Here is a 24,410-nt window from a genome sequence, read left to right as displayed (position 1 = left end):
AATGACGGTTTTACTTCAAAAAGCTTGTTATGACGGTTAAGTCATACAACAAGTTTAAAATAATATCTTGTTCTTCTTCTGAACGTTTGTTGTCTCTTCCGATAAAAGTTTCGAACATGAGAACCAAAAAACGTTTTTTGAGATTGCGGAAGAGTTCAGGCAAACGTTCATATTCTGGATATGTTGGGAGCAGTTCGAAACATCTGAGCTGACTTTCGGACAAAATTGGGACAATGTCAGAAAATTCATCTTTGGTCGGACTGCTTGAAGGTAAGTCCCTTACATGTAAGTAGCTCTGGTAAAGTCTTCTCATCTCTGCTAACTTCTGGAGTATAGCTTCGTAATTTAAGAGTTTTAATTTTAATTGTCTTATTCCTCTCTTGACATCTAAACGGTAACTATCCATGAGGTCAAGAGTAGCTTTGGTAGCTTTAAGTGGAGCTATCTGTTCCTTGACTTGTGCAATTTTGGTTGCAATTGTGGTTTGAGCTCCTTCAAGTTCGCCGTCTATGTCGTTCTCAACACCTTCAACCATAGCTTGAAACTCTTCATCGGTCCATTGAGATTGGTGTGGGACGAATTTAACTTGCTTCATTCAAAAAAGAAAAAAAAAATGTTTTTACTCAAAGCGTGCCATATAGATGGCTATAAGAAACTTACCAGAAGGCTTCTTCTTCACATGAGTCTTCGGCAACTTGAGAGTTCTTGTTGGAGTTGGGTCTGGAATTTCAATTCTCTCTCGAGCGCAACAACAGATGTCAGAATAACATTCCCCACTGTCTTTCTTGCCACCATAAATTGTGTATTGACCGAACTTGCATTTGCAGGAAGACCGGTCAATACAAGGTTCACAGTTGAAATAGTTGTACACAAACCTGTTGAGTACGAGTGTGAGTAAAAACATAAAAAAAGTGAAGTTAAAATGAGATGTTTACTGAATTGGTTGGATGTCGCCTTCTGAGGTTATGAAGAACGGCTGTCCAGAGTAGTGAAGTAGTGCTCTGAGAATTTGTGTAATTCGTGGAATTGGGCTCTCACGATATGGAAGTAGTATCCAAGGACGTTTCATGAAGAACTTCAAGAGGGCTTCTTTCTTCACATCCTTAATATCATCGAATGCAGTGCCTTCTGGAACTTGAATTGCAACACCTGTTTCAATTTCCAACTTTAAGACACTATTCTTGGACAACCAGAAGCCAATGGACTTGCTTGGTTTGCACTTGCTGAGATATTCCTTCACGGTTTCATTTACCTCAATTAGATAAATTGCTTCGTCTAAGGGGTCAAGCTCCATACTGAGTCAGTACAATATTGTACTTTTTCAAGACAATGTTGTACTTTTTCAAGACAATGTTGTACTTTTTCAAGACAATGTTGTACTTTTTCAAGACAATGTTGTACTTTTTCAAGACAATGTTGTACTTTTTCAAGACAATATTGTACTTTTTCAGAACAATGTCTCTCAAATTTGAGGACAGCTGTACTTTTTCAGAACAAGTCTTGAACTTTTTCAGAACAATGTTGTACTTTTTCAAGACAATGTTGTACTTTTTCAAGACAATGTTGAACTTTTTCAGAACAATGTTGTACTTTTTCAAGACAATGTTGTACTTTTTCAAGACAATATTGTACTTATTCAAGACAATGTTGTACTTTTTCAAGACAATATTATATTGTTTCAGAACAAAGACGGTTAAGACACAAACGAATGTCCGACGTCCCACCTACTGAACCCGTTCCACAGCCAGAAGAACAGCATGCTCCAGCACCACAACAGGTTCCACCTCCACAAGGCTACCCACAGCAACCTCAGTTCCAACAAGGACCTCCGAATTACTACCAATTTCCACCTCAAGGTTACTACCCACCTCAAGGTTACTACCCACCACAAGGCTTTCCAAACTACCCACCTCAACCCATGCCTTACTTCCCTAACCCTTGGATGTTCATGTCAAACCCTCCACCCCAATTCCAATCTCAATCCCAATCGAAGAGAGACCAAGAGTTCGAAGAAGGTCTGAACCGTTTACGCAAAGAGTATGCCACAGCCCCTATGGAAGAAGACAGGCTCTCACTCTCTTCCCTCAAATCGACCGATTCGACTCGTACCACAGATTCGGTTCGTGACCGTGAAGACTACCTCAAGCAGTCTGAGAGACTCTTCATCCTACAACCATTTACAGTTGGAGCTCTCAAGAACATGCGCAATTACGAAGGTCAGACACCAGCTGGAGACCGTAAAACAGACGTACTCGCAAGAGCAGTCCAACTGGTCAAGACAAAGACCGAGATAGTCGACTTCATTCTTGCAGCTTGCCCATACAAGTAAAAAAATAAACAATTACGAGTTAAACTTTTTACTCTTTCTTTTCTGAGTTGTTTAGAGCTGGTTTCTCTTGTAGAAACCTTTCGTACTCTTCCATGGTCATGTAATTGCGAATTTGGTACGCAATTCCAGGTTCGTTGTTTTTGAACCTTACGTATGTAACGCTTCCATCCTCCTCAGGGAAGTAAGCTGCTAACATCTGACCAAGTTTTCTCGGTGACTCGGAGCTCATAAAAATGTCACTTTTTAAACGTTAAGTTTTTAGTCTTATTTTACCCTTTGTTTACCCTTTGTTTACCCTTTGTTTGTCAAGGTAGTATTGGAGTGCAATTTCTCCAAATTCTCTGTGTCGGAGTTCTTCAGCATTTTCCAAGGTGTTCCTGGAGAACTCAAAGAAGTTGTCAAGAACATACTGCCATGCTGCTCTTCTGAGTTCGTCGGTATTTTGGAAGTGTTGCACCTTCGAGTCTTCGGACATGAAAAAATAACACTTTTTCTATTAAACCGTTTACAATTTGAATTTTGTTGCTGAATTCAGCAAAAATATAATTTAGGGTAGATGGGTATATCTAACCTCTTTTCTAACCTCTTTTCTACCCTCTTGAATTTTCATGAATTTTATACAGAAAATGCTTGTTTTGAGGTCGAGCCACTTTTGGCTCCACCGTATTCTTTCAACCAAAACTCATGAATTCAGCAAAAATATAATTTAGGGTAGAAGGTTAGATATAACCTCTTTTCTAACCTCTTTTCTACCCTCTTGAATTTGTCATGAGTTTTCCCGAAATAAAAAATAAAGTTGGTTTTTTTAAAAAAATATTTTTTTATTTTTATTGTAAGAACATGTTAGCAACAACAGCACCAAACTCGTTAGTCATGAACCCAACTTCAATGTTAGTAGAGATGAAAAGCTTCATTCCTTCTTCATATACTTTCGAAACAAAAATCCAGAAGATAAAGCAAGAACTTTTAACAAGTACTTTGGACTGTTGTGCGAAAGATGAAACAAATGAACAGTATCTTTATGAAATGCAGGATATTATTGACCATTTACCTAAACTTCCTGAAATCCAACAACAAAAGCTTACTATTCCAGAATTCGATGAAATAGAAGTCAAAGCAACTGACTCAGTAGAAATAAAGAAGTTCATACGAAAGGTTAACTATGAATTCCTTGGATTTCATTGCAACCACAAAGTCATGGACAAAGATTGCGACATGGTATATAAGAACATCTCTGACATATACAAATCTGGGGAGTTTAAGACCTACGACAACTTTGTTTCGTTAGTTGCAAAATGTGTATGGCAGATAAGAGATAAAGATAGAAGAGGTAAGATATGGAATGAACAGATAAAACCCGCAACTTTTGAGTTAAAGAGAGCAATTGACGCCTTAGTCATACTAGCAGGTAAGGTTTCAGAATATAACGCAAAAATGAACCCGCAATGTTCAAAATGTAAGGCAGCAATTAGGAAATATAACTACTCCGTCAAAGAGATAGAACGTATGAGAAACGACTATGCTGACTTAAAGAGGGAGGCAGAGAAACCAGCAGAAGATAAAATGGACATGTTGACATTTCTAAACAAAAACTATCCAACAGCTGACGATTTCCTTCTTTCAGATGTCAAGAAGAAGTATAAAGAAACCTTCGGCATTGTTAAAACATTCGATGTACTGACAGAAGAAATAGAAGCTACGAAATTGTTTAGAATTTCACGAATTCACAATGTTTACCATGTAAAACGCTTATAAAATAACTGGGGTAGAAAAGAGGTTAGATATCGGGGTAGATATACCCTTCTACCCTAAAATATATTTTTATTGAATTCTGAGTAAAATTCTGAGTAAAATGACAGATGGAACACATACTTTTTCAGTAAGGACATATGGGGTAGAAATGAGGTTAGAAATCGGGTTAGATATACCCATCTACCCTAAAAATATATTTTTATTGAATTCCGTATGAAAATCGTGAAAAATAACAGAGTATTTTGACAACTTCAAACAAGCAGAGTAAATGAACCATTTATTTTTATTGACTTTTTACAATTTGAACTTTGTTCGCGTAGATATGAATTCTGAAAGAAGTATGAGGGTCTTGTATGACTTTGTACTTCTCCCATAGTTCATGTCTGTCAAACTTACCTGCCATGGACTCTTTCATAAGTTCCATGAAATCGTCTTCGGACAATCCAGGGAAAAGTATAATGTCAGTAAGTATTCTCTTTACATCCTTACTTAAACTCTTGGCTGTCTGTACACAAATGACAACTGAGATGTTAAAGTGTCTGAGCTTCTTAAGAATTCGACACATGTCTTGTTCTCTGTTCTTTAACAAAGGATGAGAAGCAAAGTCATCTAAGATAAGAAGACATCTATGAGGGTATGTCTTCCAATCGTAAGATTGCAATTTCTTCGAAATGTATTCTATCTCTTTCTGTTTGTTTCTGAAGTGTTTCTTCTCTAATATTCTCTGCATTTCCTCATTTGGGTCTTTAAACTTCGAATTGACATACTCATTTATAGCATTGTACTTCAAAACTCTTCTTTGGTACTTCTTTATCCAATCTAACAACTCAGAGTCTTTTATACATACTAACTTAGACTTCTTTATAATATCTTTGAACGAATTGACGGTTTGGTCAAATTGACCAGAAGTACTACAAATGACAACTAACTCATAGAATGGGTTCTTCTCATCTAGTTCTTGTTGTTGTGCAGCCATTTTAAGATAAGTGAAAGTCTTACCCGACCCAGGTGGTGCAATTAGACCTGTTATACCATTCTGAGCAAATAAGAACTTGTCATGTATGGGTTTTATCTGAGCATTTTCTAACTTCCTCTTGTTCTTGTTTAAAACATTCTCAAATTTCTTGTCAATGTCAGCAAACTTTTTTTCTAACATATTTTTAGAAAAATTAAAAATTTTATCTTTTAGAAAATGTCTAGCGATTTCGCTATCTATATTCGAGACAAACTTTTTGACAGCAAAACATCTGTCGACCATAAAATCTTACATAGTGTAAACAAGAAAGGTGAATTTGTTCTAAAGTTCTGTTTCTGGGAATATGACAAGAACCATAAAACATTACAAAGAGCAGTCTTAAAATTTGTCAATGACAGACTTGTTGACAGAGATGACGCCGATTGGAAAGATGAAGTCCAACAAAAGTTCTTAGAATGCAAAGAAGACACATGCGCTGTTCTTGAAGATGAAATAGAAAACAGAATAGAAGAGCTATTAAAGGACAAAGAACTTTTACAGAAATATGGTTCGGAGAAATTTGACATAACTCCACCAGAGAAGAAGAAGAAGAGAGAAAAGAAAGAAAAGAAAGTAGAAGAAGAGAAGAAAGAACCTGAACCAGTTCCAGAGAAAAAGAAATTTGACATGTAAAAATAAAATTTTATTTTTAGAACATTTCTGGGTCAATGTCAATGTTCTCTTCCTCTTTAGGGCAAACACTGGCTTAGACTCTAAAATCTTTTTACCCAACTTACCTTGAACTTCAACTATCTTAGACTCATAATATTCATAGTCGTCTGTCTTCTTTGGTTCATAAGGTATAACAAGTTTGTATGCTTTGCCTTCTTTAAGGTTTGAGAACCTTCTGTCAAAATTTTCTTTGACTGCTAACAAACCTTCTATGTCTAAGTCTTCAAATTTCGCACCATTTTTAGTCACAATAGCAAACTTAACCGGTTCGATGTTCCAAACTTTGTCAAATGTAGACTTTTCAAAATGGTAGAAGTAAACATTCAAATAAGCGAATGGAGCTAACTTATCTTTGACTTCTGTCATATATTTGTTGACTGAAATATATTTCGTCATCTTTTCTATCGGATAAAAAAATATTTTTTTTAAAAAACGTTTTAAAATGGTATGCCATATAGCTTCTTGAATTTGTTAAGAAGTATATGAACGTGTTTTCCATCTGTATCTCTAGTGTTTACATAAGCATAGTCATCCTTAGTAAAATATACTTGTAATTTTCTATAGTTTACACCGGTATAAAAGTAGAAAGAGTCTTGTTCTTCGCTATAGTAGTAAAACTCAAGCGTATGCTTGCCATAGTCTGTAATTTCAATTGCTTCATCTTCTAGTTCGTCGACAAATTCGAATACAATATCTCCAAATTTGCCTCTGTTCTTATTGTTTTCAGAAAGAGTGACCCAACGTAAATTTTCAAGTCTATTGTCGTTTCTTATACGGTTTATGTGGTCTACAAGAGGTAAATTGTTAGGATTCGGTATAAAATGAGTTGCAATGACAATATGTTTAAAATAGTTTTTTCCACCCATCCTCATCATAGCATATCCGTCATTTCGCTCCCATCCGCTTAAAACTCTTTTTGTCTTTTTGTTTCTGACTTCAAATGACTCACAACAGTGAATTTCATATTTCTCATCTAACAAACAAGTTTCCCAACGGTCTTCTCCAACAAACTCAGCGTACATTTTTATAAAAATAAAAAAAAATATTTTTTTTATTCTTGAGCTATTTGTTGCATTTGTTGTTCTTGAGCTATTTGTTGTTGAAGTTGTTCTTGTAGTACAATACTTTCACCAGTTGCATCTTCCAATTCGAAACTTTCTGCCGTCATTGACAAATACATAGGACATAAAAGTTTTACAGGAACAAAGTTTGCGTCGACTAAGGTTAAGTTTATGTTTGCTAAAGTGTTTGAGTTCACTAAAGCTGAAAACTCTGCATTCGAATGAACAATAGGCAAACCAGCAGAGAAAGTGTTGTTTATACGCATGAGTATCTTTTGGTCATAGTAGTTTCTGTCGACATTCGAATAACACTTTGAACCTAAGTTTGAAACAATATATAAAATAGGTGTGCTTAAAGTCAATGGAACAGATAGACCTTGTATGACACCTTTTCCTGTTATAGGAAACTGTTGGTAGTAAAAACCAGATATAAGTTTTGTATTATAGCTCATATCGTTTATACTAAACTCAGTCGGACATCCAAACATAATGAAACCTGCTCTAGTTGCAGCACATGTTACATCCGTCCTTAAAGTATTAAATAAGTCAACAAAACCTGTTGGTGGTATATCTGAGTAAGTATCTTCAAAGAAGTATTTTTTACCATTCACAACAACAAAGTCTTCTGGTGTCAAAAGAGCAAAACAGGCTTTAGTCGTCATCGTGTTTAAGGTCAGTTTACAATATCGTCCTTGAGGACTTTGTAAGTTTGTTGTTATAGAATTATATGACTCAGGGTTTTTAGTCGTAATAGTATAAACCACTATGTCTTCTGCCATTTACTTAGCAAGTAAATTTTAATGAAATGTTGTGGTCGTCAAATATTTTTATGACGTCTGGGAAACTATATTTTAAGTTCAACGTTTCACCTCCTTTCATAACGTATATCTTGTCAATGACATTATATGAAACACCACAGCAATGTCGGTTCTATTTCTTTGATGTTTATATCGTCTGCCTCTGTCAAAAGTTTCAATAGTTCTTTCAAAACTTCATGAGGTGCAATGACATATGAGTTCACTTTTACAGGGTTGTGTTCGACCAAGTTTAACATTATACCCAAAGCCTGACAAATCTTCTCCTGAGTTTTAAGTTTGTCTTTAAGTTGTTGGTAGTCGTTTCGAATATCTGCAACAGAACTTAAGTCTCTGCTAACTTCAGGATATGTTGGTTGTTCTTTTACAGGAACTATTGTTATACCATCTTCGTCTTCGTATGGTTTCCCCACTTCAACATCTCTTTCTTTGACATTGACAACAACACTTTGACTGTTTGTTTGAGTTGGTGAATTTAACTTCACATCTGCCACGCCATTAAACCTTTTGAAACACTTACGCTTCTATTTTTCGGAAATGACATTTTACTTAGAATAAAAAGATGGACGTATTTGAGTATCTCTTCGAATTGAAGCAAAACAAAGTTTACACACACAAACAATACAAGTTCATTGACAGAATAGTTCTTTATACAAACAATGGAAAATGTTATAGAATAGCAGTCTTTGCTGAACCAAAATATTTTCATAAAGCAAAGAAAGTTGGTATAACCGAGATGGTGAAAGTTCTTGAAGCAGACAAAAATATAACAACAAAACTGACCGATATTTCTAAAGGAAAGTTTTAATACAATATTATATCAAAACTGGCGTACTGTCAATATTTGACGGAGAGAAGTCAGTTCAAGAACAACTTACTGACCTGCTGCCAAAATCTGCTCGATGGAAGCTGTCGTTATGCCAATCTGAGGAGCCCCAGCAGGTTTCATCGAACGAATTTTCAAAAGAGCATCTTCCGTGAAAAGTGCTATTGGTTTTGTAAACTTCTTTGCTTTCAATTCATTGGACCGTCTCTGTCACCAGTATATTGTATTTGAACTGTACCAACAGTTGAAATACCACCCATAAAGTCTTCTGAGTCAGCAAATGGAATGCCAAGCCAAAAGTTTGAACGGTCTCCATTTGTATATTGAGTGTTTTGACTCCTGTATGAGTCCATACTTTCACATATGGCATAATAGAACTTTGCATTTCAGGGTTAATGGTTGTTGTGAAGTTGTTGTTAAAGTTCATAGCATCTAATGTCAAGTTGTATGACCTCATATCCTCAACTGTAGAATATTCTTCTCTTGGATAGTATTTGCCATCTATGTTTATATGGTATTTAATACCAGGGTTGTAGAAGCAAGAATAGTCATTTATAGTTCGTCTGAACAGTACAAACATAGTATCTGCATGTTTCATTGCAGTTGTTAAAGCAATATCTGTTCTTGCACCTGGGTCAGCACTTTGGTTTCCAACTTCACCTGCAAAGTCTTTGACAGATATTTGGTGTATAGGGAACATAAGTGGAACTGCAATATATTTGGCAGCTAAAGCATTTGAAATATCTGGGTCCAACATATAGACTGCAAGTCTGCTTTCTATTCTCTTGCATTCAAACTTTTCGCATGTGAACTTAACTGGGTCCCAAGCAGTTCCAGCAGCATTGAAAGTAGTAGTTTACATCAGTGTTGAGGTTTGAGAAACCAAAGTCTAAGTCAACTTTGTCTTTGCAAAATTCGGCGAATGACGTTTGATTTGCTCCCTTTACGTCTGTAAGAGTGAATGGGTCTTGTGTTGGTGCAATGACTAAGTTATTTTTGCTTGGAGTAAGTTCGATAGAAATTTTTCCTGCCCAGTTTGGCAAGTATCTTAAAAACCTGAAGATGAGGAAAGATGACAAAGGAACTCTAAGTTTCAGTTTTACTTTGGTTACTGCTGCTGCAGTTTGTCCAGAAAGGTTAACATAAACTCCTGGAACGTTAGGGTCAAGTCTTCTTATTTTCTCAATAGTTGCATACTGGTCTGTTTGTTCTCTAGCTTGTGGTTGTACTGAGTTTCTCAAAGCGAACCATTCATAGTTTGCCCATGTTACTGTTTGAACTAAGTCAGAGTTAGAATATATCTTATATCCCATGAAAACTTCTGGAGCATATTGGTATCCGACATAGAAAATTCCATTGCAGCCTTTCTTGTCAGACAACTTGGCAGAAGGTTTTATTTCAATGTCTTGTTCCACGTATAAGAAAGAGTTGTCAATAGAAATTATATGAAACCTGTCGCAAGCAATATCTACTGTTGTTGAAGAACCTTCTCCAAACTCACCTACGTTTCCATAAGAAACAGCAGTTGTATATTCGTAAGTTCCAGGAACTATTTCTGACCTTCTAATGGCATTGTCGCATTCGTTATACCATTCGGAAACATTTCCATTCATGGCATCCAAAACTGTTGGCGTTATATTCTGAGCGGCGTACATTTCATATGAGTAAAAATATAGAATAGTTGGATTTATATGTCATAATAGAACCCACTCCGACCAAGCTTTACTTTCTTCCTGACTGAGTTTTTAACTCTTCTTTTTCCTTCATTGCCCTCTGCTTGAAGTTGTTGCATCTTTGCATTATGTTCATCTAGTATGTTGCAAATTTCCCATGTCCTTTTTGCCTTTTGGCTCTGGTCGCCCATCTCAGGTAACCTATATCCTAGAAAGAGTTTGTCATAGTCTGTATTTGAGTCTTCGCGTATTGTTTGCATGACTCTTTCCTGAGTTTCTGGTTCAAGCTCTTCAAACAGTGCCTGTCCATATGGAATATGCTCGTTTCCAAATATATGTTTTTGTAGCCATTCTGGTTTTCTTTCCATGTTACCAACAATATCTTTTGTGAATGGGAAAGCTTTTACCCAATCTTTCAGTCTTGCGTCGTTTATTTCTGTAGTTGGTTTTATTTTGTCAAGGAACATGTTTTTCAATACTAACATTTCATTTGGTACTGTCCATTTGAGTTTTCTTAAATATTCATCCCTTCTCGGTTCATTGTCTGCAAAGTAAGTTTTTATGACATTTTGTAAACTTTCGTTTGCAAGGTCATGTACAATAGGTTCTCTTCCTTCGCTGTCCATAACTTTCTTTCTAAACTCTTCGCCAAATATACCATCTCTATGGTTCTGTGTAGTTCTTTGAGATAAATGTTCTAGAACGTCAGGTGTTATATTTCCATCAGCCATGTTCATTTCATACTGGTCCAAAATATCTGCATCTTTCATATCTTTCAATGGCATTAAAGCCGCGCTTAAAATACCAGCTATATCTGGTTCACCATTGACTTCCATTGCGTCTACAACTTCTTGGAATTGTGGTTGTAAGTTTATGAACCACCTATCTGGATTAGCTTTATGACCCCATCTCATTGTAGTTCCATCGTCTGCAGAAACAAAAGTAGGTTTGTTTCCATCTTGGTTAGGTTCTGAATGAACTTTAAACAATGTTTCATTTCTATATGTTTTCTTGAAATTTAACCTTTTATCTTCACCGAGTTCATCCGAAGATTGAACGTTAAATGCTCGTAAGTAAAAAGGGTTGTTGTATTTGTGTACATTTTCTTTCAGTTCTTCCATTCTATGCTGAATATTTTCATCTGTGTTGGAGTCTTTTGTATGTCGGCAAACATTTTTCGATATTCTTCTACTATGTCAGCCGAATTTTTTTTAGACTCTTGGAAATATTCCATATTCTCCGCATACTCTTGTTGAGGGTCAAGATTTTTCGGCTGTTCCAAATCTTCATCTAGTTCTGTGAAGTTAGTTTCCAAAGGAGTGACTTGTTCGTTTCCTTCAGGCTCTTCTAGCTGTTGTTGCTGAACTATTTCTTCCATGTCTGGTTGTATCTGAACTTCTTCCTGTGGAGTTTCTTGTACCTCATCTGCTGGCATTTCATATATTCCGAGACCGTTTTTAAAAAGTTCCCTATCTAAGTCATCCGGACTCATAAACCTTTCTTTTTTCGTTCCGTCTCTATTTTTTACGCGTTTCATGAAGAGAGTTGAATTATCATTTAGCTCTGACACCAAATATCTCGGAGTAAATTCATTCATGTCATTTGGATGATATGCTATTAAATCATATCCCTTAGCGAGCTTGTATTTTCCAGGTTTGAAATTATATCCCATTTGGTGCTGAGCCATAAAGCTAAATAGGTTCGGGTCAGTATTTCCTTCCTTGAACTTTCTAATAGCTTCTTTATATCTGTCACTAAAGTCAAGAGTATCTGGGTAACCATACTCTTCCTTAAGCATTTTTAAGAATTCTTGGTTTCCTTGTTCTCTACTTCTTTTATGTCCTTGCTCTGTTTGTGCTGGTTGCTGTGCTGGTTGTTGTGTTGGTTGTTGTGTTGGTTTTGGTTGTTGTTGTGGTGCATGCCTGTGTCTATGTCCATGTGACGATGTAAATGTGTTAGGTAGTCCTGGTGCAGGTGCTTCTCTTGGAGGGTTTGGTGGTATATAAGTTCCACCAGCTGGCACATATGTTCCATCTGCAGCATAATGTCCTACCTGACTTTTCGTTTTTAAGAAAGCATTTACTAGGTCTGTTTTGGTCTGTTGTAACTCTTTTTCTTGACTTTCCACAACAGTTGCTCTAACGGCGTCATAGGCACTTTGAACTGCCTGTCTCGTTGCTGCATCTGTTATTTTCGTCATATTTTGTGCTACTTCTTTTAACTCTTTGTCGAAACCTTCAGACTTCAGTTTCTTTCCAGATGAGAAGTCGTTCACTAGTTTCACCTTACTATGAAGAGCTTCGAAGGCGTTCTTAAAGTCAGCATTTGTTAAAGCTTCATTTGAACTATCTTCATCCGCTTGTATTTTTGTCCTTATTGACCCTATGAGTTGGGCTGCTTTAGCGTTGGCTTGGGCATCTAACCAGTCATTGTTAGCTTTTATATATTCTGCGCTTTTCATTGCCTTTTGCATAGCGCGTCGTTATTTTTACTTTCTTGTGCTAAGTTTTCATACTGTACGGTTTGGTTTTGCAACTGTAAAAGTTTTTCTGCCTTTACATTTGCTTCAACTTCTTTTTTATACTCATCGCTATCCATATATGTCTTCAGGGCTTTTTGTTTTATCTCTTCATCTTTCAGTATTTTATATTGAGTAGTATGGTTTTTCAAATTTATGACATCTTGTTCCATTTTTGCTACTTCTGCTGCTTTTTCTGACACTTTTTTCGCATATTCCTCTGTACTTAGTTCTTTCAGTTGTTCTTCTTTCTTCTTTTTCTCTACGTTTAACTCATTGAGTTTCTTTGTGTGTCTGTCATATTCTAGTTTCTTTTCGTTTTCACTTATTTGTTTCTGTATGTCTATGTTTGACTTTTTGACATCTGTTATTTGATTTTTGAGTGAACTCAAATTCATTTGACTTTGAGGGTTATAAGCTGTTCCGTCTGCAGCTCCACCATAGCCTGCCATTTTCGCTAAAAGTGCCGCTCTTAAACCTCCACTCTGTGCACCAACAACTCGGTTTAAAAGCATAGGATTGCTTGACATTTGTTGCAACATAGTGGGGTCATTCAGCATTTGTTGTTGCAACTGTTGTTGTGGTGTCAGTCTTACTATTGGATGTTTCAATGCTCTCTTCCTCTTACGTATATTCTTACGTAGCTTACGTGGCATTTTAAGTGAAGTTAAAAAGCGGTTTTCGACAGATGTTTATATGACACTTTTTGTTCAGCACAAAAAACTACTCGGTCAAAGTGTTGTCAGTTTTGTAAAATAACGGTCCTATCTTGTTTTAAAAGGGGAAAGGCTTCTCAAAGTATACTTCCTTGGAACGCCTGTAACTTTTCCTGTAGCGAAGATAGACCCTTACTTGTCCGGACAAAGTTATACTATTTTGAGTGCTCTACAAAAAAGTCAACGGCGACGACTCTCAAAAACCGTTGTGTAAAAAGTTTTACCGTTGGACAAAAAAGTATGTATAGAAAACAAAAAACGTTTATAGTTCATTCAATATTTGAGATGGAACGGTTTGCCAACGACTTTTCAATAAAATAAAAAAATAGAGGGGGTTACCGTTGACGAAAACGGTTTATTTTAAACTTTTCTATGAGTAGTCCGAAAAAAACAGTTTATTTTTGTCTAATGGCATTCGCTAGCGTGTTCGCTCCAAATTCACCTGAAGAAATTGCTTGCAAACTTTCAGCACCCACAGGTTTAGAGCCTCAATATCAAACTGCAGCATCTACACATTCTCCAAGCAGAACAGACAATTCGCTCAATCCAAAGCCACTTTCACTACCAAAAACAATACCAAACGAGCTCCGTATTACAAAGAACCACAGCAACGCTGAACTACGCAAAATACTACTCAGATTGTCTGAAGAATACTTCAATTCAAAGCCAGAAGAAAGAGTTCCTGCAACTTTTAACAAAGAATATTGTGAACAACTCAACAAAGTTCTTGCAGACTTTACCAAACTACAAAAAGAAACACCTGACCCATTCGAATTAGGTGACACAATTGTCAACTATTTTCCAACAATAACAAAGATAATGGTTGACAGAACTATATGTCAGCTTATTGAAAGTCTTCCACCCAAAGCTGCAAAAAAAGTCGAACAGTTTTGGGTCGAATTCAAATTAAAGAGTTATGGATATCAGGATGACGAAGAAGAACGTGAGTACGGACAAGAAACAGCAAAATGGCAATGTCTTAGCTCACTCAACCCCAAGTTCAAACCATTATTTTACTCAGACAACAACACAATTCAAGTACGCAAAATTGCTATTCATTTCGTTAACCAAGCAGAAGACATTGAAGAAGGAGACTCTATCTCAGTTTATGTTTGCTACTGCAAATTTTTCAAGGACGAATTTGGAGGACCAATTCTCATGCATGTCTTCAAGCCACGTCAGCAACTCTACGTTGAAACTGAAATAACACTCATGCATGGAATGTATCTCAAGTTTGAAAGCCAATTGGAAAACACATACAACATTTGGCTTTCATACATTCAGTTCGATACACCAGATGACTTTGATGTTGAAGAAGAAGACTCTACTCAAGAAGATGAACCACAAGACTCAATCCAAGAAGAGTCCTCCGAATTCACACCCGAAGACTAACAATTTTCCGAATAAAAACTTCAATTATACTAAACATCTTCAGGGCTAGAAGGCACGAAGTGCCTGGAAGCCCCACTACCTTTTTTTTTTTTTTTTTTTTTTTTTGAGCAGAAAAATATATTGTATGAAGATGTCGACTACGATACGAAATTCGAAAAACGAGATATTTAGAAGATTCACAAAAAATTAGAGTCATTAATTCGCAATTGTATAATTTTGAAGACTACATTGAGTCAAATTAATAGATTTACATGATATTATAAAATAAATAATAAGAGTTTACCAATAAAATTCTCGATTCAAGGTCGAAATTTTTTAAAAGTTCCTCTTCTTGGGAACTCGCTTAGATACTCTACCTGAAAATAGTATGAAAACTTCAAAGACTGTTAAGAACGGTCTCTGAAGTTTTTTGTTAACAATCAGTATCTGATTGTCGACTTTGTTCCTCAGTTTGGGTTCTTGCTTAGACATAGAGCCCAAGATGAGGAACAAAAGACTTCAAAGAATGCTAAGAGCAATCTTTTAAGTCTTTCCTCAACAATCAGTATCTGATTGTTGAGGGAGTTCTTCTATGATGCCTGTTCAGTTATGGCATCACAGATAAGTAACATAGACTTAAAAGAACATGCTTTATAGTCTTTTTTCAACAATCAGTATCTGATTTTTGAGGAAGTTCCTCTTCTTGGGTTCAAGGTCCGAATATTTACCTAAAATACGAATCATAGTATTAAATCAAGAATAATATTTCGAAGCATAAAATTAAATTAAATAATATCTTCATGAAATAACTTTTCCATCAACTTCTACATCTATTGGATTTACTCCTGCTCCAATCGTCGGAACGGTCTGATCAAGGAAAGAGCCACTCTTAATACGATGAATTAAACTAGTTTTACCTACACCAGAATCACCAACGGCGATAATTCTCGGTGAAAGTTCTTCGTCGTTCATTGTAAAATTTGTCAAAAGTTGGTTCAGCGGAAATACAATCAACGAAAATTTACAATTATTATGCCTCTTGTTGATGAATATTATTCAATAAACATTAAACAATTTAGATCCGGTAGTTCGAAATTTAAATGATCACAAGCTTAGTTTACAACTATTCAATAAAAAACACCTGATAGTACTTTTTCCCTATGATAGAATTAGTATTTTTATGAATGAACAAGGTCGTAGAATATATACGTCATACTCTATCTTTTTACCGTTTCGATAGGTGAATAACATAAATTTTTGTTCAAACATTTTCAATTATCCAGGGTTGCTTATTCAAAAATGTGATTTTTATTCATGTCTAACATATTACAATTGGTTTGGAAACAGATCCAATGCTATTTAACTAAGATACACTGATATATCTTATACTCTGACTTCTTGATAGAAAATTATAAATCAATTTATACAAAAATTAGTTTTTAATCTAATTTTAAAAACTGTTTCAATTCAGCAATTGAATTAACATTGTAACAATGTAAAATTTTGTATGTAGAGATGCATGGATCAATGTGTGTTGAGCGATTTCGTGTAGTATGGAATACTTCAGGAATTTTTGTGGGATATTTGTGAATTAGTTCTTCAATTGAAACAGCAAATTCAAGGCACTTTTTCCATTCATCTTTTGTAGTTAAGAAACTACCTAATGCAAGTGGCTGAAAGTTTGTAACATATCGAATTAAATCATTGCTAAGGGTGTTATCTAATCCATTTTCAGTAACTCGTTGTTTGTAAAGTTTACTTTTTTCAGCAAGAAATTTCATAAGTTTATGAACAGTATCAACGAAATCCCATGCATTGTGGTCAATATTATTATAATAATCAGCAATCTTCATTTGTAATGAATTTTGGATTTGATTACTGAAATAAATATATGGTAAGATAAACTTGAAAAACGTAAATTTGTATGAATATGCTTGATTCAATCCTTCAAGATATTGATACATTTGATCTGATGAATTTGCTAAATAAGTGTAAATTTCTTCAAATTCTTGTTTAGAAATGTAATGAGGTTTTATAAATTTTAAAAAAGTATAGCATTTGTCTTGTGCTTGAGCATAATATGAGTAAAGTTTTGTTGGAATAAGATCAGGGTCAAGATTATATAATTTTTCACTAAGATCAATAACATGATTTACATACTCTTCAGAATTATCAACAAGATAACTACATCTTGAAGTAATTTGCTTATAACATCTCTGGTGAGATATTGTAAAAAAGCCTTCTCTATCAAACATTGATATAAAAATTTTCTTATCGTTTTGTAAAGTGATATAATTCAATAAAAATTTTTATGTCGTTTTTCCAAATATCGATTTTACCAAACAACTGTATATTTATATTTATTCAAATTTGTAACAAAATTTTTCTCAATCACAATCATAAAATCATATTGAATAAAGCACCGCTAAATTTTGTAAATATCTCAAATCAAATATATTGTCATTCGACAATTTTTGGATTGTTGGCTTGTCAATTCATATATAACATATTTTAATAATAGTGTAAAAATTGAAAAGGTGGGACGATTTTCAATAATTCCTCTATTTTGGAATTCTTGATAAAGATTGATAGTTTTATAAAATATTTCCAGTATTCATTGTAAAGCTATCAATCTTTACAAAAAATAAAGAAACAATAAATGGGCCGATATGTTGCTGGGCGTTTATTAGACTTTCTTGAAAACATATACCGCTATAATTACTTTGTAAAAATTTTTTCCATCATTCTACTTGCTATCCAAGTTGTCCTTTTATATGGAGACTTTAAATGGCAAGAAAATCCGAAGAACCCAATGTCGGACCAACTTAACGTCACAAATCTAACTCTTCCAAATGGTATTAAAAAACCTTCTGATTTTGATTCATATTTTAGAGTTAAATTATCTATTACGATTTTACAATTTTTATATTTCATTACAATGTTTGTTATCATAGTTATAATTTTAATCAAGAAATCAAGAACGAAAAAAACACTTTTAGAGTATTTACAAAAGATTATTGATACATTACAAGAATATCAAAACGGCATGCCACGTCATATAACTAATCAACTTGATCATGAAAAAATTGCTGATATTTTTTGGCATATCAATGAAGAAAGGTTCCCCGACAAAAGCGAATTGACGAAAATATCAGCGCAAATCAATCAATATTTTGCATGCATTCCACTTTCAGGTGTAACTTCTAAATCCAAAATTTCTTTAAATTCAAATGCAGAATACAAGTTCACCTCCTATAACAGTCTCACAAAAGATAGTCTCACGCTGCGCCCAAAATCAATCAATGATATCCAAGATATATATTTTGTTCCAATTCACTTTTTTACCTTTCTCATAATTATTATTTGTTTTGTAGCTTTGCCTGAGTCAGCTGAGAAAATCTATAACAATGAAACACTTCCTTACGATGAAAACATTACTGATAAAATTCTGAGTGTTGCAAAAGTTACAACAGATAAATCAGAATGCGTTATTTATATTGTTATTGATGGTGTTACTTTATTTATCGAACTTCTTGTTTATTTTGTACAAATATATATTTATTATTACGTGATTCCAAAGCTAGTTGAGGAATTTAATGATTCAGATCCTATTTCAAATGAATTCATTGAAGACTTGGCAAGAACATATAGAATTTGTCCTTGGCCACATCTTGAAAGAATTAAACTAACTTATTCGATTTGTATTGGTCATAATGTTCACAATGAAATTCTAATGGAGCAACTTTCCTATAGCCAAATCGCTAATGGAGAACTGATAATTGGGAATAATTCGTCAGATATTAGCATTAAACCATCTACAATAATGAGCCAACTGACTCAAATCAATAATCATTTATCAACTTCTTTGAATGATATATCAAATCTTATTCTTAAAAACCAGAGCCGATATCAAGGAATTCTTCAATCTATTGCTAATGAAAACGCTGTATTCAATCAAATAATGTTAAACTTTACGAATTTAATGTTTACAAATACTAACTTGTATAATGTTCATAGAACAATCTATGACTACAACTTACGTTTGCAGGACCAATTTCAATACCTTCAAAGATTTAATCAACCCGTCAGAAAATATTTCCCATATATTTGTTTTCTAATCCAGAAATTACAAACATTAACAGAAATAGTTACATCTTATTATAATGATTACTTGAATTATACTCAACAAATTTATTTTTACAAGAATGAAGGTGATCTTACTGTAGATATTATAGGATTTATTCCAATAAAAGGCTGGCAAATAACATTGCTTTCGCAGGCGCTTAATGATTTTATTCATGGAAATAGACGATTTACAATTGAAGATCTGAAAAAATTAAGAAATGACCTCAATATATTAGAAAGAGAACTCACTAATTTTAACAAGATGTACTTGAAGAGATTGGATCATTTGAGTTCACTTGAGAAATTTAATAGGGTTAATTTGATACCTCTTGGAGAATACATCGTCCATTTTTTTTCAAATCTCATGATTGAATTTGCACAGTTTACTGCAATCGCCATCTTTTCCGATTACACTCCACTTGATTTGCCTAGGCCTGTAATACCAATGGCACCTCGTTATAATCAAACCCAAGCTGCTATAAGACGAATGACAACTATTTTGAATGATTGCCAGCAAGCGATATTCCCAGAAATTTCTGAATTAATCAAGGAAAATATTGGTTTATTTAATCAAATCAAATATTTCCAAACCAATTTTGAAAATCAACTAATTCTATGCAAAAAACAATTCCAGGAAATATTTTCCATATTAAATTCGACAGGGATCAATAAACAAATCTTAGTTGCTTTCAATAATACCGAATCTTTCATCAATTCTATTCCGCCAGCCAATTATCTTTTTACAGGCAATGTATTCGATTGTGGCGTAAACTATCGACTAATCGATTATGAGCTTACAATGAAAATCAAGCAGCTTCAAGAGCTAGAAAATCAACTTACAGAAAAAATCGGATCGCTCATGTTTGCCACTCAATTAAATCAGGACCTCGTTAATTTTACAAATTCAATAGTTTTTCCTAATCATGTCACTGATTTTAGGTTGATGATTAATGAATTAATACTTAAAAAAGCATTTCTTCAAAATCATTTCCTTAGTGAGCCAAATTACAAAACATACATTGATATATCGAATCAGCGCCATATATCTATCCAAAAACTCAAAACTAAAGTTAGTTCATTATTTCCTTATCCTCAGCCTCCTGTTAATGTTGACACAGAATACTATGCTTCATTAAATTTGGATAACTTTATTTCCCGAACTAAAGTGATGATTCGTGTTTTTGATCGAAATTTTGATCATCTAATTCATTGATTGATGAAATTATTCTTTTGTTTGTTAAAACAATAAATGTACTCTGTTTCTTTTCTGCAGTTGTATATCCTATTTTCTAACGCATATTTTGCAATCTTTAGTAGGAGATTCAAGTGTTTCTTTTATAGATGTTCCAAAATTGCCGTTTCTCCTTGGAAAAGCACTGTCCAAAATCTTTCATCAATGAGGAGAAAGACGGTGTTTCCACACCTTCCTCATTAAGATGATTTATTTTATCGTTAAGTTAAATGATATATATATATTTTAATACTAATCACTTCAAATTGTTCTGGGTATTAAAAAAAATAATAAAAAATGGACATCTGATGGGTATTTTTTTATCATAGAATTTTTGTTTAGTTTACATTATTTTTAAAAAGGTCTAGAATTTGAAATGAGAATTCGTTTTCTAATATTTAATTATATTGAAATATAAGGTGAGGTTCAAGCATAAGAAAAAGTGACATCGCCTACAGCGATGTCACTTTTTCGAAAATTTCTCATTTGGACACTTTAACTCTTATATCTGAATAATCAAATGTGTTTAACAAAAAACTGACATTTCTCTTGTTGAAAACATGATTTCAATTTATAGTTTCAATCAATTAAAACAATAGAAGATAAGAATAGAATACTACAAGATAGTATTCTTCAGATAAATATAAAAAAACTTTTTACAATAAAAATACATAGAAATATAAATAATAAAAACAAAAACAATAATAATTATCTGTTGTTATTTGATTTCTGAAGAAGAGGTAATTCAGATGATTCTTTCTTAGTTTCTTTAACAAATGCAGAACCATCATCACCATAGACGAAATCTCCACTTCCGCCGAAGTTAGAAACAGGAAGTTTGCCTTGTTTTGTAGATGATTTTTCGACCATCGCTGCTGTCTGTGACAAAACTTCGGCAACTGTCTGAACGTCCTTTTGAGTGGCGAATTTATCCATAGACGATGCAAGCTCTTTCACTCGTTCATTCAATCCGTTGATGATAACTCTGAACTTGTTAAATACTTTCTCAACAAAATCGCGATCAACTTTTCTTTCAACAGCTGACATAAGTTCATTTTTGTTTTTGATGAAAAGTTCCATTTGTCCTTTCAACTGTTCCGATGTTTCCTTTTCAATTACATGGACAACTGTCTGCTCTGGCTGCGATTTAGACGTATTCCCAACATACAAAATATTACCTGAAACTTGTGTTGAAATGTTATCATTTTCACTTTCACTTTTAACTGATTTTTTGTCATCGTTTTTCACTGATTTCTTGTCATCAATATCAAGCTTTGGAGGTGGAGAGTTATAGTTAGGCTGTCGAGAAATTATATGCATCAATCCAGAGATCTTTTTAGTCTTGAAGAACGTTGTTGACTGTTTCTTCTTTATGCCAATGTCATCTTCTGAAATTTCGCCACTGATCATGTCTTCGTTTTCGCTGTCTTCTCTGTATCTTCCTCTTCTTCCAAGTCTCATTCTTTCAAGTGTTGATGTGCCTGATCCTGTTGGAAGAGAGCTAGATCTATCAGATTCATCTGGTGATTCATCGTCACCACCAACACGTGCAAATGTGAAGCTTGGATTATTGAAGAAACTGGGGACACATGTTGCCAAATTAAGTGGAGGAAGATGTTCTAAACCACTCGCGTTTGTTCTGATCAATTTGAATTCATCGATGATTGCGAGTACGACATCTCTAACATCTTTCTCATTCCTGTTGACGGCGTTCTTGATTCGAAGGATATCTTGAAGAGCAGCATCGATTTGGCCGCCAAGATGGTCAACTGTTTTTTCTAGTTTTTGATGTTCTTTTGCACGAATGTCGTTGTCTAACGGAATCAACATTCCTGCACGTGTTGCTGCTGTTTGATGTGCCATGATGCTTGAAAGCATTGGACGGTTCGGAGATTCAGGATTTGATGGATTTTGCTGCAAATTATCAATTAATTGCTGCAAAACATCGACTCTTCTTGATAAAAGTGATTGTTCTGTCATTGCATTGACGAGAGCAGCTCTGTTTTGAGATGTAACTGCCCAAACTTCGTTGAGTTTTGGTGCATTATCTGATGTTGTGTGCATAAGTGCAATATCAAGAGCTTTTTGTAGAGAAGCGAGTCTGTTGTTAAGTAAATCGGCCATTGTTGTGTGTACTTGGTTGATTTGCTCTGTTGTACGTGCTTGAATTTGCTCAATTAAGTCATTATCTCCGGCATCGCCTGTAATTGGTAATTGTTCATCTGAGTTGTTTCTCTTGACTGTTCTGTTATGAGAGTTGACGTATTTTATGAATTCTGTGTTTACATGATGAATTCGATCTCCTAAAATTTGAACGTTTGCTTTTGTTTCTTTTGTAACTTCACTTTGAGCTCGAACTTCCTCTTGGGCTTCACGTGAGCGATCAAGAGCTTCTTTTGTCTTAAGAAAACAAGTTTCAATTTTTTGTTCTAAGCTTTCTGATGCGTTCTTTTGATTGAGTTTAGTAGAAAACAACATTTCATCGAATTTTCCATCGATCATCTGGGTGAGTTTATCGCGAGTTTCGTTTGCAACTTTAGTTAATAATTCGGATTTTTCTAACGCTTCGTTACTTCTTTGGGCAAAGTCATCAACTTTCTTTGTAAGAGGACTTAGAACAAGATCAAATTGTTCTTTCGTGACAAATGTTTTAATAATATTATCAAGATTTATAAATCTTTGTTCGTGCTCTTTTATCTTTTGATTTAGACGCTTTATGATGTCAACAAAGAAAGTCGAATCAACGCTAACTGATATCATTGTCTCATCTTTGATAGTACTTGGAAGATCAGCCATTGATTCGTTTTTTTATTGATTGAAAACATTATTTACAATACCTCTCAAAATTGATTTTGAAATTTTTTTTCTAATAAATCACTAATTCTTTGATGAAAATGCAATGACATTTATATGAATATAATGATTTTTCAACATTGAGCTTTGAATTTGAGTTTTTGCAGAAAAAGATATCATTATCCAATTTCCGAAGCCCTACACTTTACGCCCAAACTTGTATACTCGATGTATCCTTGAATCTATAAGATTGTCAGTCTAAATGAAATTGAATATTAAATTTAAGAATTCAGATTTTAACAGGTGAGAGCTATCCTATAGTTTAGGTACAGATCAAATAAGATATTTATCTAACCGATTCGTTAATAAATGACATTTTTAATACGTATCCAAATGAAATAAGACAAGATTAAGTAAATTACAACTCTCAATAGTCAAAACATACAATATGCATCCAACAAATCATTACTCTTGCATAATTGCTATATCATGTTTTTATATAGCGGCATTTAACCCCTATCTAACCTCTATTTACTGGAAAGTTAAAAATATAAGTGAAAATTGACAGATGCTAAAGATTTATTAGGAGAAAACTGTCAAACAGTCATTTTCTTTTTTCCTGGATTGTTTTCACAAGTTCAGTAAAAACATTGCTAAATGCATGTGTAATTCCTGTTTCTCAATGGAAGAGATGTGCTCATTCTACCGGCTGAAATTCCATATAAACCTAATTTGACATCCATTTCTTGTGCTACACGTGTTGCAATACTGATAGCAGCAACTCTTCTTGGTTGTGTACAAACAATTTTTTTTCCGTATGGTGATAATGCTTCTTCGAGAACAAATTGAGGAATTTGAGTGGTTTTACCTGAACCTGTTTGACCTTCTATGATCACAATTGGATTGTCTCTAATTGCTGCGATAATTTCCATTCGATGTTCATAAACGGGAAGTTTTTTTCGAGTTTCGAGTATTTCTTTGTATGTTTCCGAATATGGATTACCTGTATATGGGTTAATCTCTGAAGAACTTCGAGAAGAAGTTGTACCTTCAGAATGCATTTTGAACGAACAGACTTGTTCAATTTCAATAATTTTTTTCTATGGCAGATATTAATTCTCAAGAATCTCCGTGTTTAAATGTTTTATTAGCAATTGTAACATCCCTAGTGCTGAAACAAAATTACTTCAAAATCTCTCCCAAAAATGGGGAAATTCAGATCCATCACTTATATATCAGTCAAAACACAATTGTGTAGGTTATATATTTAATAGTACAGACTCTAAAAATTGTTATCCATCAGTTCAAAATGATGTTCACAAATTTTATAGCTTTTCACGTAAATTTGTAATACCTTGCTCATTGTGGTGGGCTCCTGTTATTCTTTATTCTATTTTATCGATTATTATTCTTATTATTGATAAGAAAGTCCGTTGGGAATAAACTATATTTGTTTTTATTGTATTTTCAAAAAAGTTGAATCAAAATCATCGAATAATTTTTAAGATATTTT

General features: G+C 34.1%; 17 protein-coding genes and 1 pseudogene across 18 annotated transcripts, besides 1 other annotated feature; 4 read left to right on the top strand and 14 right to left on the bottom strand.

The window, feature by feature from the left end:
• Positions 1 to 13,355: part of a mobile genetic element that runs on past the window's edge.
• Positions 11 to 595, bottom strand: TVAGG3_0524350 (uncharacterized protein; the record flags this gene model as incomplete). The annotated part of the gene is made up of 1 exon (XM_051237353.1): positions 11 to 595. One exon carries the CDS (start codon positions 593 to 595, stop codon positions 11 to 13), a length of 585 nt encoding a protein of 194 aa, XP_051095177.1.
• TVAGG3_0524340 (uncharacterized protein) lies at positions 932 to 1,294 on the bottom strand (the record flags this gene model as incomplete). The annotated part of the gene is made up of 1 exon (XM_051237352.1): positions 932 to 1,294. One exon carries the CDS (start codon positions 1,292 to 1,294, stop codon positions 932 to 934), a length of 363 nt encoding a protein of 120 aa, XP_051095176.1.
• On the top strand, positions 1,709 to 2,329 carry TVAGG3_0524330 (uncharacterized protein; the record flags this gene model as incomplete). Its single annotated transcript, XM_001282609.1, has 1 exon — positions 1,709 to 2,329. One exon carries the CDS (start codon positions 1,709 to 1,711, stop codon positions 2,327 to 2,329), a length of 621 nt encoding a protein of 206 aa, XP_001282610.1.
• Positions 2,358 to 2,558, bottom strand: TVAGG3_0524320 (uncharacterized protein; the record flags this gene model as incomplete). The annotated part of the gene is made up of 1 exon (XM_051237351.1): positions 2,358 to 2,558. One exon carries the CDS (start codon positions 2,556 to 2,558, stop codon positions 2,358 to 2,360), a length of 201 nt encoding a protein of 66 aa, XP_051095175.1.
• On the top strand, positions 3,527 to 4,084 carry TVAGG3_0524310 (organellar and viral DNA polymerase type B; the record flags this gene model as incomplete). Its single annotated transcript, XM_051237350.1, has 1 exon — positions 3,527 to 4,084. The coding sequence occupies one exon, from the start codon at positions 3,527 to 3,529 to the stop codon at positions 4,082 to 4,084; it is 558 nt and encodes a 185-aa protein (XP_051095174.1).
• TVAGG3_0524300 (protein of unknown function, DUF4106 family) lies at positions 4,380 to 5,237 on the bottom strand (the record flags this gene model as incomplete). The annotated part of the gene is made up of 1 exon (XM_051237349.1): positions 4,380 to 5,237. A coding segment is annotated over one exon (858 nt), but the record flags the coding sequence as incomplete, so codon positions are not given.
• TVAGG3_0524290 (uncharacterized protein) lies at positions 5,457 to 5,729 on the top strand (the record flags this gene model as incomplete). The annotated part of the gene is made up of 1 exon (XM_051237348.1): positions 5,457 to 5,729. A coding segment is annotated over one exon (273 nt), but the record flags the coding sequence as incomplete, so codon positions are not given.
• TVAGG3_0524280 (protein of unknown function, DUF4108 family) lies at positions 5,746 to 6,134 on the bottom strand (the record flags this gene model as incomplete). The annotated part of the gene is made up of 1 exon (XM_051237347.1): positions 5,746 to 6,134. A coding segment is annotated over one exon (389 nt), but the record flags the coding sequence as incomplete, so codon positions are not given.
• TVAGG3_0524270 (His-Me finger endonucleases family) lies at positions 6,206 to 6,790 on the bottom strand (the record flags this gene model as incomplete). The annotated part of the gene is made up of 1 exon (XM_051237346.1): positions 6,206 to 6,790. One exon carries the CDS (start codon positions 6,788 to 6,790, stop codon positions 6,206 to 6,208), a length of 585 nt encoding a protein of 194 aa, XP_051095170.1.
• TVAGG3_0524260 (uncharacterized protein) lies at positions 6,820 to 7,608 on the bottom strand (the record flags this gene model as incomplete). The annotated part of the gene is made up of 1 exon (XM_051237345.1): positions 6,820 to 7,608. One exon carries the CDS (start codon positions 7,606 to 7,608, stop codon positions 6,820 to 6,822), a length of 789 nt encoding a protein of 262 aa, XP_051095169.1.
• Positions 8,519 to 9,227, bottom strand: TVAGG3_0524250 (annotated as a pseudogene). Its single transcript has one exon. A coding segment is annotated over exon 1 (709 nt).
• On the bottom strand, positions 10,158 to 10,628 carry TVAGG3_0524240 (protein of unknown function, DUF4106 family; the record flags this gene model as incomplete). The annotated part of the gene is made up of 1 exon (XM_051237344.1): positions 10,158 to 10,628. One exon carries the CDS (start codon positions 10,626 to 10,628, stop codon positions 10,158 to 10,160), a length of 471 nt encoding a protein of 156 aa, XP_051095168.1.
• Positions 11,481 to 12,262, bottom strand: TVAGG3_0524230 (protein of unknown function, DUF4106 family; the record flags this gene model as incomplete). Its single annotated transcript, XM_051237343.1, has 1 exon — positions 11,481 to 12,262. A coding segment is annotated over one exon (782 nt), but the record flags the coding sequence as incomplete, so codon positions are not given.
• On the bottom strand, positions 12,767 to 13,317 carry TVAGG3_0524220 (protein of unknown function, DUF4106 family; the record flags this gene model as incomplete). Its single annotated transcript, XM_051237342.1, has 1 exon — positions 12,767 to 13,317. A coding segment is annotated over one exon (551 nt), but the record flags the coding sequence as incomplete, so codon positions are not given.
• A 430-nt stretch (positions 13,356 to 13,785) lies between the features above and the next one.
• On the top strand, positions 13,786 to 14,769 carry TVAGG3_0524200 (uncharacterized protein; the record flags this gene model as incomplete). Its single annotated transcript, XM_001289827.2, has 1 exon — positions 13,786 to 14,769. The coding sequence occupies one exon, from the start codon at positions 13,786 to 13,788 to the stop codon at positions 14,767 to 14,769; it is 984 nt and encodes a 327-aa protein (XP_001289828.2).
• A 198-nt stretch (positions 14,770 to 14,967) lies between these two features.
• TVAGG3_0524190 (GTPase protein) lies at positions 14,968 to 17,019 on the bottom strand (the record flags this gene model as incomplete). Its single annotated transcript, XM_051237341.1, has 1 exon — positions 15,547 to 15,720. One exon carries the CDS (start codon positions 15,718 to 15,720, stop codon positions 15,547 to 15,549), a length of 174 nt encoding a protein of 57 aa, XP_051095165.1.
• Positions 17,020 to 20,742: 3,723 nt separating this feature from the next.
• Positions 20,743 to 22,971, bottom strand: TVAGG3_0524180 (uncharacterized protein; the record flags this gene model as incomplete). The annotated part of the gene is made up of 1 exon (XM_001290646.2): positions 20,813 to 22,900. The coding sequence occupies one exon, from the start codon at positions 22,898 to 22,900 to the stop codon at positions 20,813 to 20,815; it is 2,088 nt and encodes a 695-aa protein (XP_001290647.2).
• A 98-nt stretch (positions 22,972 to 23,069) lies between these two features.
• On the bottom strand, positions 23,070 to 24,331 carry TVAGG3_0524170 (helicase protein; the record flags this gene model as incomplete). Its single annotated transcript, XM_001313731.2, has 1 exon — positions 23,551 to 23,958. The coding sequence occupies one exon, from the start codon at positions 23,956 to 23,958 to the stop codon at positions 23,551 to 23,553; it is 408 nt and encodes a 135-aa protein (XP_001313732.1).
• Between the last annotated feature and the right edge of the window lie 79 nt (positions 24,332 to 24,410).

Source organism: Trichomonas vaginalis, chromosome II, assembly GCF_026262505.1.
Source record: "Trichomonas vaginalis G3 chromosome II, whole genome shotgun sequence".
Lineage (NCBI taxonomy): Eukaryota > Parabasalia > Trichomonadida > Trichomonadidae > Trichomonas > Trichomonas vaginalis.
This window is presented reverse-complemented; position numbering and strand designations above follow the sequence as displayed.